This window comes from Propithecus coquereli, unplaced genomic scaffold, assembly GCF_000956105.1.
Source record: "Propithecus coquereli isolate 6110/MARCELLA unplaced genomic scaffold, Pcoq_1.0 Scaffold578, whole genome shotgun sequence".
In the NCBI taxonomy this organism is placed as follows: Eukaryota; Metazoa; Chordata; class Mammalia; order Primates; family Indriidae; genus Propithecus; species Propithecus coquereli.
Window position 1 is genome coordinate 335,129 of NW_012151707.1, and position 10,649 is coordinate 345,777.

Consider the following 10,649-nt stretch of genomic DNA (forward strand, 5'->3'; position numbering starts at 1 on the left):
AAAAAAAAAAAGAAGTTGATTTTAGTGACTAAATGTGTGAGATAAAGGAAAGGGAGGGTTATAAAATGATTCTCAGATTTCTCAATTAAGCAACTAGATAGAAGTTTGTATTATTAATCAAAATTGGGATTAGAGAAAAAGCAACCAATAAAAAAAAAAAAAAAATGAATTTAGTGACTAAATGTGTGAGATAAAGGAAAGGGAGGGTTATAAAATGATTCTCAGATTTCTCGATTAAGCAACTAGATAGAAGTTTGTATTATTAATCAAAATTGGGATTAGAGAAAAAGCAACCAATTTGCAAACGTGATAAATTAACTTTTGGACTTGCTGAGTTTGAGGTTCTAGGGATGCCCACGAAGCAGTTGGAAGTATAGCTTCTCAATACTCCCAAATCTGATCCTTTCCCTCTGTCAATAACCCTACTGCCTACTTGAGGACCTTCAAACCCCTGTTCCAGCCAAGGCCTTTCAAACCCTTTGCTGCCTTCTCTCCTGCCCCATCTTTTACTGTTCTAACCAAACTTTCCACTCCAATCTCCCTTTTTGAAGTTCTCTTAACTTTTCCTTGCTTTAGTGTCTTTGCTCACACTGTCCCCTCTGTCTTGTAATATCCTTCCCCAAGGAACTCCTACCCACTCCCCAATCCTCAAATCAGAAACCCTAGCCCGCTCAATTCTGCCTACTTCAAACATTTATTACAGCCGGATTGTCCTCCCGGACCCCGCCCCTCACTTGCCTAAGATCCTCAGGGGCAGATCCCGAGGCTACGCGTTCCTCAAGCCCCCAGAGCCCCGCGCGGCGCCGGCCCGCCGTGGGTCTCATGACAGATGATTGAAAAGGGGCGTGACCGAGATGGGCAAGGCCGGGAGAAACGGGGAACCCCTTTTACCTCTTCGCCGTAGTCCTCTGGACCGAATTCCTTGCAGAGTTTGGGGACAGCAGCGACCTCCAGCGAGCAGTCAGGCCGCAGAGGGCAATCTACAGGAAAGGAAGGCGGTGCCGCGTAAGGGGTCTCGGGAAGGATGGACCAGAGCCCTCCGCCGTCCGCCTGAAGCATTAAATCCTGACAATGCTCAGACCACAGGTAGACCCAAGTGGGGCATGCCTCCCTTCCGTCTTGCCAAAACCGCTCACCTAGCTTGATTCGCCCCACAGTCTTCGGAGTCGGCGCCATGGAGAACCGAAAGTGACCCGAAAGTGAAACACAGTCTAATTAGTATTTGATTCCGGCCAAAGGGCGGGGTAGGGCAGGGCAAGCGGCCATCTTTGTTAGGGGCTGAAGCCTTCAATTACGGAGCGCCAGAGAGTCCATGCCGGTCCCCGCGGCTCTGGGGCAGAGAAGACGGCTCCTGGGATGGGGCGGAGTTCCGGCTACGGCGGGCGTTGGGGCGAGCCGGGAAGTGGGAATCGTTAGGTTCGTTCTGGACTTGCCGCCCCATGGCCCAGGAGTCTCGCTCTGGTGGCCTTCTGCCTCCGCTCGCTACCGTTTCCCCGCTGTGGGCGCAACCCGGGGGTGCTCGGGAGGAGCAGTGGGAGGGAAGGCGGGCGGGCGCTCTTCGCAGGGAGGTTGGTGGCTGGCCAAGGCTACCGGTTGCCAGGAGCATCCCCTGTCCGCACCCGCGGACCGGCGGAGCTCCGGGAGGGCAGGCGTGGTTGCTGGAGGACGTAGGCGAGGACCACGAGGCTGATGCTGCTGAATGGAGGGGAGAGCCCGCAGCGGGCAGCCCGATCCCTCCCGTGCTAAGGCGTCTCCGGGCTGTGTTGCTGCGGCTGCACCACGAGCGAGAGCAGCTCCTCCAAGCCCGGGACTGCGCCCGCCTCCTGCAGACGGCCGTGCGCCTCCTAAGGACCCCGAGTCCCGGTTCACCGTCCTGCGGCCCTAGCTCTTTGCTCCAGCTGTGCTGCGACCTGCAGCTGCAGCCTCCCGGAGGGGCAGTCCTGCGAATCGGCTTTCAGGAGACTCTGGAGCCGCTACTCCTGACGCGCCCCATCGGACTAGCTGCCCAGCGCCTGGATGCTGCTATCGAGATGCAGCTTCGCGTTCTGGGACGGGCGCCCGCCAGCCCACGCCTGTCGTCCCAACTCGCCGAGCTGCTGCTGGCACTTCCCGCCTACCACAGGCTGCAGAGAAAAGCCATGAGCCATGTCCCAGGGGCTGCGCGTCCTTTCCCCGCTGCCCGTGTGCTCCGCCTCTTGACAGGGGAGCGGGGTTGCCAGGCGGCAAGTCGGCTGGATGAGGCGTTCAGGAGATCGGGATTGCGTGACCAGCTCCGCAGGTGGTGCCATGAGGAGCGGGAGCTGCTACCAGGGCTGCTGGGCCTGGTGGGGGAAGTGGTGGGTTCAACCACCAGTAGCCTGGGGCTTGGAGGGGCTGGAGCCCTGTGGAGCCAATATTGGACCCTGCTGTGGGGAGCTTGCGCTCAGAGTCTGGACCTAAATCTGGGACCCTGGAGGGACCTCAGGGCAGCAGCGCAACAGCTGAGTCAGGCACTGGGTCAGGGTGAGTGATGGCATCGGTGGGCGTTTGGGAAGGCTGGGGTCTCTTCCCTCCCCCAGTCAGCTCCCTCATCTGCCAGCTTGATGGCAAAAAAACCCTTTAGAATGAACATTTTCTGGGTTTACACTATAGCTTCTGCGCTTTCAAGGCAAAGTCCTGCTTCCCACCCCAGTCTTGAGTCTCAGAGGAAGCCTCCCCTCTTGGCCCATCATTGAGTGGGCAGGGGTTGTGGAAAGTGAGGCCTTCGTTTCAGGCTCCAGTCATTTCTCCCACTAGCATCCCTGCCTCAGGAGTGTGAGAAGGAGCTGACTTATTTGTGTCACAGTCTACTTCATCAGTCTCTTATCTGGAGCTGGGACCAAGGTGAGAAGGAAGGAGCATTGGGGGTGATACAAGTCCCAGATTGCCCTTCCCCCCACTAGACTATACCCTCATCCTCAGGTTTCTGCCAGGCCTTGGGATCAGCTCGTGGGGATCAGAGCAGCCTTCTCTCATCCTCGTGTACTGCTGAACTTTTGCAACAGCTCTTTCCTCCTCTCTTGGATGCCCTTCGAGAACCCAGGTCACGACTCATTGTCTGTCAGTCTCCAGGTAAGACAAGGGGCTGGGGGACAGAACAGTTGAGGATGTCCCTTTTTCCTTCACTCTGTTCTGAAGTCTGCCTCCCCCCAAAGGCACTCCATGACCCCTAAGATACTTTGCTTCTCCCATCCCCAGGTCCTGCACCCATCGCCCTGGGGCTCTGTACTCTGCAGACTACCTTGCTCTGGTTGTCGGGCAGAGCTCAGCAGTACCTGGCAACATGGGCCCCAGGTTCCTTCCTGCTCCTAATCCAAAAGGACTTACCTGTGAGTGGCTGGGGAGTGGGGAGGGGAGCAGCATGGGCTGAGCTGAGCCCTCACTCCCTGTTTCCACCCAAAGCTTCTATTGCATGAGGCAGAAACTCTGTCTAGCCTGGCCTCAGAGGAAAGTTCAGCTCTGGAGGTGGAGCAGCAGCTGGGCCTGGAGATCCAGAAGCTGACTGCACAGATCCAGGTGAGAACAGGGGCCCTGACATTGGCAGTTTAAGACCCTGTTCTGTGCCAACTGTGGAAGGAGGAAAGTGGAACATCTCAGTAACTTGGAATCTCCTTGGAGTCTCTGCTAAATTTATCTTTTCTTGCCCTGTTCATTTTTTGTTCTCTTTATTTAACTTTTTTCCATGGAAAAGTTCAAACATATACAATTGTAGAGAGAAGAGTATAATGGACCCCCATATGCCCATTACTAAGCCTTTAACAATTATCAACTTATGGTCAATTTTGTTTCATCTATATATCTCTCCCACTCCCATAATGTCAGCCTCTCATTTTGTATGTTAACAGCTGGTCATTGCCTAGATTCATTATTTCATTAGAGGCTGCAAAGGGATGACATCCCAAGTCTGTCTTTCATTCTTCATTTATTAGTTGGATTATTCCTATAAAGAAAAACGTTATCAGTGGCTTTGTTTGGACCTTTAGTAGCCAAAAAGAGAGAGAGAGAAAGAGAAAAGAAAAAAAATCAGGATAAATAACTGCATCTTTCTCTTTACTTACCAGTTTTCAGCACATTTCTGTGCTCTCTACAAGTTTAATTTGGGCCAGGTGTGGTGGCTCATGCCTGTAATCCTAGCACTTTTGGAGGCTGCGGTGGGAGGATCGCTTGAGGCCAGGAGTTCGAGACCACCCTAAGCAAGAGTGAGACCCCTGTCTCTACAAAAAACAGAAAAATTGGCCCGGTGTGGTTGGCACATGCCTGTAGTCCCAGCCACTTGGGAAGCTGAGACAGGAGGATTGCTTGAGCTTAGAAGTTTGACATTGCAATGAGCTATGATGATGCCACTGCACTCTAGCCCAGAGGACAGAGCAAGACCCTGTCTAAAAAAAAAAGTTCAATTTGTATTTTTATTAAAGTAATGCATGTCCATAGTTTAAAAAGTGAAATAGAATAGTATTTTATAAGATTTCTGATGAAGAAATATCACTCTATTGCCCCCCACCCACCTCTGATTCCTTTTTCACAGTGGTAACCTTCATCCATACCTGGCTGTTTAAGATTTTTCTTCTATATTTATGAATAAAGCTATTATACTTCTATTTTAATTTTTCCCCATTTTGCACATTATCCCTACTACAAAAGATATCTGTTCTTTTGTTTTTTCTTCCTGTCCAATTTTCTCCTCTTTGCCCTGAGTAGGAGCATGGCTGTAGAGTTCAGTCCTTGACTCTGCTTTTCTCTCTGCATTCCTGCTTACCCAGTGTCTTGGTGCTGTAAACTCCCTTCTGGCTCCCAGAGTTCTGTCCAGCATCTACATTTGCCTATTGGGCATTTCTACCTCAATCTACTGCTGTCTCCTTAAACTCAACATGCCCCAGAGTAGACTCATCATGAGTAGGGCAGACAGTGATGGTCTTGGGAGCCCTGAGAAGGGAAGGCCATGGTGAGCATGTGGTTTACCGAAGGCTCCATACAGGGCCTGTGGCTGGGCAGCCTCACAGGAGCAGCAGGAGGTGGGCAGTTCATAGATCTTTGAGGGAGTAGTAGAGAGATGGCCTGATCAGAGCAGAGTTTCCGTGTGTGTATGTGTCAGGGTGAGGTGTGGGGGATGGAGGAGGAAGCAAGTTTGCCCTCAAATTGTGGAGGGCACTGAACTCCAGCCCCAAGAATTTGGGCTTTGTCTCATGAGTGATGGGGAGCCACTGTAAGAGCGGAAGGGAACAGTGAAGACAGTGATGGAAATCTGATCTAGCTGTAGGGGCAGGGTGGAAGGTTGGCTCTTAACAGTTAAGGTGAGTACAGAGCAAAAGGGACAGGGACAGTGAACCAAACACTGTGCAGAGCACTCTACGTGCCTTGCTTATCTGCCTGGTGATTGTACTATTGAGCTTCTGGGTGCTCCAGCACATACAGTACTGGGATGACCAAAAAGAGTCAGGCATTGTGACTTTTCCCCCCAGCTGGACTGTAAGGTGAGAGTAAGAGAGAGAGAGAGAAAAGGATACTGTCTCATACTGTGTAGCTTATATTCCCTCAGTGTGTTGAGTACACAGGGGCCTAACAAATGTTTATGGATGAAAGGGTAATTTCCTTGGCATGAATAAGGAAGGAGAAGGGGTTCAGGATTGTTAGAGAAGAGAGGAAGAGTCTGGATCTAGGTTGTTGTCAGATGTGCCAGGAGCCACATGGGTCCTACCCCATGCCTGGCCCCGCAGGCCTTTCCTCTCTTCAGGCTCCCTGGCATCCATTTTTTCTTTATAGAACTGCTGCCATTAACCCCATTTATCTCCTCCAACATGGGGTGTAGAGCAGAAACCCTCTTTATTGCTGTATTGTGAGCCTCCAAAAACAAAACCTACTGAACAAGCCAAAGAAACAAACAAAACCAGCATTTAGGCCATTTCTTGCTTTATGGTTTATGTTGCTCTGGAGTGGGCTGTCAAGAATATTCAATGTAAGGACATTCCAAAGGTTCCTGAATTTCAGAATGTTAAAATTGTCATTGCTTCTTGTCTACATATACTTCCTGCCTTCCTTTCCTAGATGATAAGCAGAAAATTGTTAAAATTCTCCTTTCCTCCCTCAGCCTCTGCCCAACTTCAGATCATGCAGACCTACTCTCTGCTCTGTGTCATGTGCTTTTGAACACTGGTGGTATTTGGGGGTGGGAGGGAGGGAGGTAGTCTCTTTTTTTCCTATTTAAAATTCCTACAGAATAAAATTGACCTCAAGGATTTTCCATCCTCTGAACCAAGCTGGGGAGAGCAGGGTAATCCTAGGGCAATTGTTCATAATTTGGGTCCAGGTCCAGACCTCTTGGAAAACCCAATGAAAGCTATGGCATCTCTCCTTGGAAAATGCCGAGGGCAGGCCCACACAATTATGCACACAATTATGGGGGTTTATGGATGCCAGGTTGAACACTTCAGATTTAGAGGGTTGTCATAATTTGACAAGCCCCTAACAGATCAGCCTCTTTTACTTTCTCCTTATCCCCACAGCTCCTGCCTGAAAAGTCACTAAGTCTCTTTTCTCAAGAATGCCACAAACAAGCCATACATGGTTTCAAGATCCACATGCCCCGGGGTCGGTACTGGCGGCTTCGTCTCTGTCCCGGTAACTCCTCATCCCAGCTTCCTCTTCCAGGACCCCAAGGGGGTAATAGTGTCCCAACCCCTCCAGATTCTGGCTGCACTCCACTGTCTCCATCCTGTTTTCACTTTATATGCCTCCCCTCCAAAATCCTACCCTCTTGGGGGGTGGGGAAAAAGAGAAAAAAGAAAAAACAAAATCCTACCCTATTCTCCCAAACACTCCATTTAAGGGTTCAATGGATCTCCATAGCCTTATATCCCATCCTTTCTCTTCTCACTCCAGAACTTCCCCGTGCTCCTAGTGAGTATGCTGGATTAGTGGTCCGCACCATACTGGAGCCCGTGTTGCAGGGATTGCAGGAATTGCCACCTGAATCCCAGGCCCCTGCCCTCAGTCACGCTCTGACGGCCATCCTGGGTGCCTGGCTTGACCACATCCTCACCCACAGGATCCGGTTCAGGTGAAGAGAAAAGGCAGCGGTGGCAAGGGGGTGAATGGAACTGGGAAAGGGAGGGGATAGGTGGGGCAGAGCAGTTTGAAGAGACAGGAGGGTCAAGTGGCTACATTGTACCTTGGCTTTTAGCCTGCAGGGGGCACTACAGCTCAGACGAGACTTTGGAGTGGTCAGGGAGTTCCTGGAAGAAGAGCAGTGGGGCCTGTCCCCAGATCTTCGCCAGACTCTGCTCATGCTCAGCATCTTCCAGCAGCTGGATGGGGCCCTGCTGTGCCTGTTGCAGCAGCCCCTGCCCAAGTCTCAAGTCCACAGGAGGTCCCCCTGTTGCTGTGAGTCACTCCCCCTCCCTCACTGCTTCGTGTGACCCACACCCCATCCTCACCATTGATCTGGCTTCAGCATATCCCCATGGGCCACCTACTTTCCATTCTTGCCTTACCAGGTGCTTGTAATGAGGTCCAGACCATGGAATTTCCCAGCAGCAGCCTCAACAGCCTGGAGAACTTGGAGACGCCCCTCCAGCCTGGAACATCCCCAGCACAGACAGCTCAGCTGCTAAGCACATTGAGGAGAGGGGGACCTAACCCTGAGGTTTACCTGGTGGGAAATCAGCAGGCATGGCTTGCCCTGAGGCAGCATCAGCGCCCCAGCTGGCACCTGCCTTTTCTTTCCTGCTTGGGGACCAGTCCTGAATCCTAAGGAGCCTGGGACCAGGAGCCAGAAAGTCAGAACTCCCCCTCTAGCTGGGAAAGCCAGACATTTAGAACTGCATATTAAAGAATCCTAGAATTAGGAGCTTGAAAGAAAGCAAACCTGAGAGCCACAAGTGACACAAAGCCTGGACTTAATGCTACGAATCCCAGATCACTTCAGCACCCAGAATACAAAGTAAAGAGAAAAACCACAGCCTGGAAGCTGAAAGTCAGCATCCTTGGGAGGCTCAGGCCTAGTCCTCCATCAGTGAAGGCATCTAAGGGCTGGAAGTGGGAGGAGGGCTAGAGAGTTAGATCTCAGGGGATAGGGAAAGGGAAAAGCAGTAGAGAGCAGAGAGGCTAGATGCCACTTTCACTAAGTCCCAGGAGCGGGGCTAAAAAGAGTTAATTAAGCAACAGTTAAATCATAAGGTGGAATAGACTTTTCTACACCTGAATCAGTCCCAAGGGCTGTATTGCCCTGTACTTCCCTGCCCGTTACTGTTTTCAGACATTTGAGAATACTGGGCTGTAAGGACCTTCAGTTTAAGCTGTGGTTACTCAGAGTTCGATATGCTTACACTCCAGTTACCTGAATGGGGTTTACCTCCTGGTAGGCGGATAATCCCTGTTATGGGTAGTGCTCTCTGCTTGGAAGGGGCCAGGACTTAAGATGACGTTAACTTAGATCAGGCACAGCACGGTAGGGAAGGGAAGAGGCTGCAGAAAACGGATATATTTTTGTACTATTTATTTACGGTCTCAACCATGGTACAAGAGGACTAATAATGATAGGTAGTATTTAATGACCAATCACTTTGGGCCCCTCCGTGCGTTGTCCCGAAACCACCTTTCTCCCTCCCGGCCTTCCTCCTCCTCGGGCCCCGCAGCGAGGGTTTAAGGGCCCGCTCGATGGCTGGCGGCCGGAAGTCTTTACAGCGCCGAGGCGAGTGGGCTGCGGAAGCCAAGCCCAGCAGTCACAGCCTGCCGCACAAGCTGCACTTCCGCCCGCGTGAGTCCTTCCGGGGCAGAGGTAACCATGGCCTCCGCCTTGGCTAGGGTTGGTCTCCGGTCCGTTAAGCAGGTTCGGGTTCAATTCTGCCCCTTCGAGAACAACGTGGAATCCACGAGGTACGAGGGGGAAGAGCGTGGGAGCGGGAAGAGTCACGCCTTCCTTCCGCCTGGGTTTTGGCCCCCTTAGCCGGTCTTTCACGCCATTTCCCTCCCCATAGGACCTTTCTCCAGGCGGTGAGCAGCGAGAAGGTCCGCTCCACCAATCTCAACTGCTCTGTGATTGCGGACGTGAGGCACGACGGCTCCGAGCCCTGCGTGGACGTGCTATTTGGTGGGCTTGGTGGGGAGACGGGCGGGAGGGAGCAACAGGCAACCCGTGCGCCCCTCAGCCCCGCAGTCCTCCGGTGCCTGACTCGTTTATTTCTTCCGCAGGAGACGGGCATCGCCTGATTATGCGCGGCGCCCACCTCACCGCTCTGGAAATGATCACTGCCTTCGCCTCCCACATCCGGGCCAGGAGTGCGGAGGGGAGTGGGGACAAGTCGGGTGCTGATATTGGGCGCTGAGAGCGCCGAAGAGACCAACAAGCAGATTTTAGCCTGGACTAGGACACTTACTTTCTTTAACGAGAGCTTGACTTAGTTATTCCGATCACTATCTGGAGGGCTACGGAATGCAAAACAAAAACTGCGAGGGGTGTGAATGAACTTGAATTTGTCTCTCTTACCATCACTCATTGCTTAACCCTTTTGAATTTGGCTTCCCCCTCCACTCACTCAGGGTACCTCTTACTCTTATTTACCAAATCCAGTGCAAGAAAACCACTGACAGACTGAGTGTTGTTATCTCAGTCCTCATCTTTCTATCTCAGTAGCATCTGCCACTCTTAATTCACCCAGTACTTGTGAAAACTCTCTCCCTCTTGGGTTCTTTTTCTTAACCATAAAGATGTGCCACCCTCATTCTCCTTTTTCTTCTCTCTTTATTTTTTCTGAGGCATCTCATATTCTGTCATAATTTGAACTGCCTTCTCTGGGGTTAAACCCTATTATTTCCGTTTGGTTCTAATCCCAATATTTTTTTCCCCAGGCATCCTAATTCTATAAAATGGAATGAATGTTCCTTAATCCCAATTTATGTGCTATTGTCATATAGTCAGGTTACCTACTACCAGTTTCCTCCAAATCCCACCAACGCTCTTTGTCTAAAGCAGAATTGATAATCTTATGTATACATATACTTACCCCCCCCCCAACTTCCTCATTCCATTTATTTTTTAATTTGCTGGAAACCACAGTGTTAGTTCTGCCCTCTCCCTTTCCCTGCATATCTGGTCAGTCGGTTCAGAATATTCTGTCTTTTTAAAAAGCTCCTGAAATGATTTCTCCATTCATATTCTCTCTCCTCTATCATTATTGCATTCTCCCACCCAGGCTTTTTCCAAATCATTTTTACTTCTGCTTAATTTTATCCTTCCAAAGCACATGATTGGTTTTATCTCCCACTACTACCTGGTTCAGAAAACTGCCTAAAGTGTTCAGCATCCACTGGTGTGAGTAATTAAATCAACCTAGGGGGTTAGATCAGCCTTTTTGGGAAAAAAAAGTAGAATAAAAATTATCAGTGCATGGCACATGGCATGGGAAGTATTCCTTTGGGAAATATATAATATAATCATATATACTATAAATGTGTATATGTCTTGTGTGTATCTGCATGTACTGGGTTGCAGTACAGAATTATTTTTTACTGTGGGTTGTAGGGGAAAAAAATGGTTGAAATCACTGCTTTAGAGAAGAACTTAAGAATGCTCATCTAGGGCCGGGCATAGGCTCCTGCCTATAATCCTAGCACTCTGGGAGGCTGAGGTAGGAGGA

General features: G+C 50.6%; 3 protein-coding genes across 3 annotated transcripts in view; 2 read left to right on the forward strand and 1 right to left on the reverse strand.

Moving 5' to 3' along the window:
* Window positions 1-1,178, reverse strand: part of TTC31 (tetratricopeptide repeat domain 31) — a 7,243-nt gene extending 6,065 nt beyond the window's left edge. The window contains exons 1-2 of the mRNA XM_012658213.1: window positions 1,137-1,178; window positions 892-980 (exon numbers count right to left, since the gene is read on the reverse strand). Of these exons, the coding sequence (XP_012513667.1) occupies window positions 892-980; window positions 1,137-1,176 (129 nt within the window). The 5' untranslated portion in view covers window positions 1,177-1,178. The remainder of the gene's footprint in view (window positions 1-891; window positions 981-1,136) is intronic.
* A 187-nt stretch (window positions 1,179-1,365) lies between these two features.
* CCDC142 (coiled-coil domain containing 142) lies at window positions 1,366-7,902 on the forward strand. Its single transcript, XM_012658163.1, has 9 exons — window positions 1,366-2,502; window positions 2,776-2,862; window positions 2,941-3,090; window positions 3,217-3,347; window positions 3,421-3,534; window positions 6,519-6,633; window positions 6,895-7,072; window positions 7,196-7,395; window positions 7,509-7,902. The coding sequence occupies exons 1-9, from the start codon at window positions 1,440-1,442 to the stop codon at window positions 7,763-7,765; spliced, it is 2,295 nt and encodes a 764-aa protein (XP_012513617.1). The 5' UTR covers window positions 1,366-1,439; the 3' UTR covers window positions 7,766-7,902.
* An 820-nt stretch (window positions 7,903-8,722) lies between these two features.
* MRPL53 (mitochondrial ribosomal protein L53) lies at window positions 8,723-10,649 on the forward strand. The gene is made up of 3 exons (XM_012658180.1): window positions 8,723-8,889; window positions 8,991-9,103; window positions 9,205-10,649. The coding sequence occupies exons 1-3, from the start codon at window positions 8,798-8,800 to the stop codon at window positions 9,336-9,338; spliced, it is 339 nt and encodes a 112-aa protein (XP_012513634.1). The 5' UTR covers window positions 8,723-8,797; the 3' UTR covers window positions 9,339-10,649.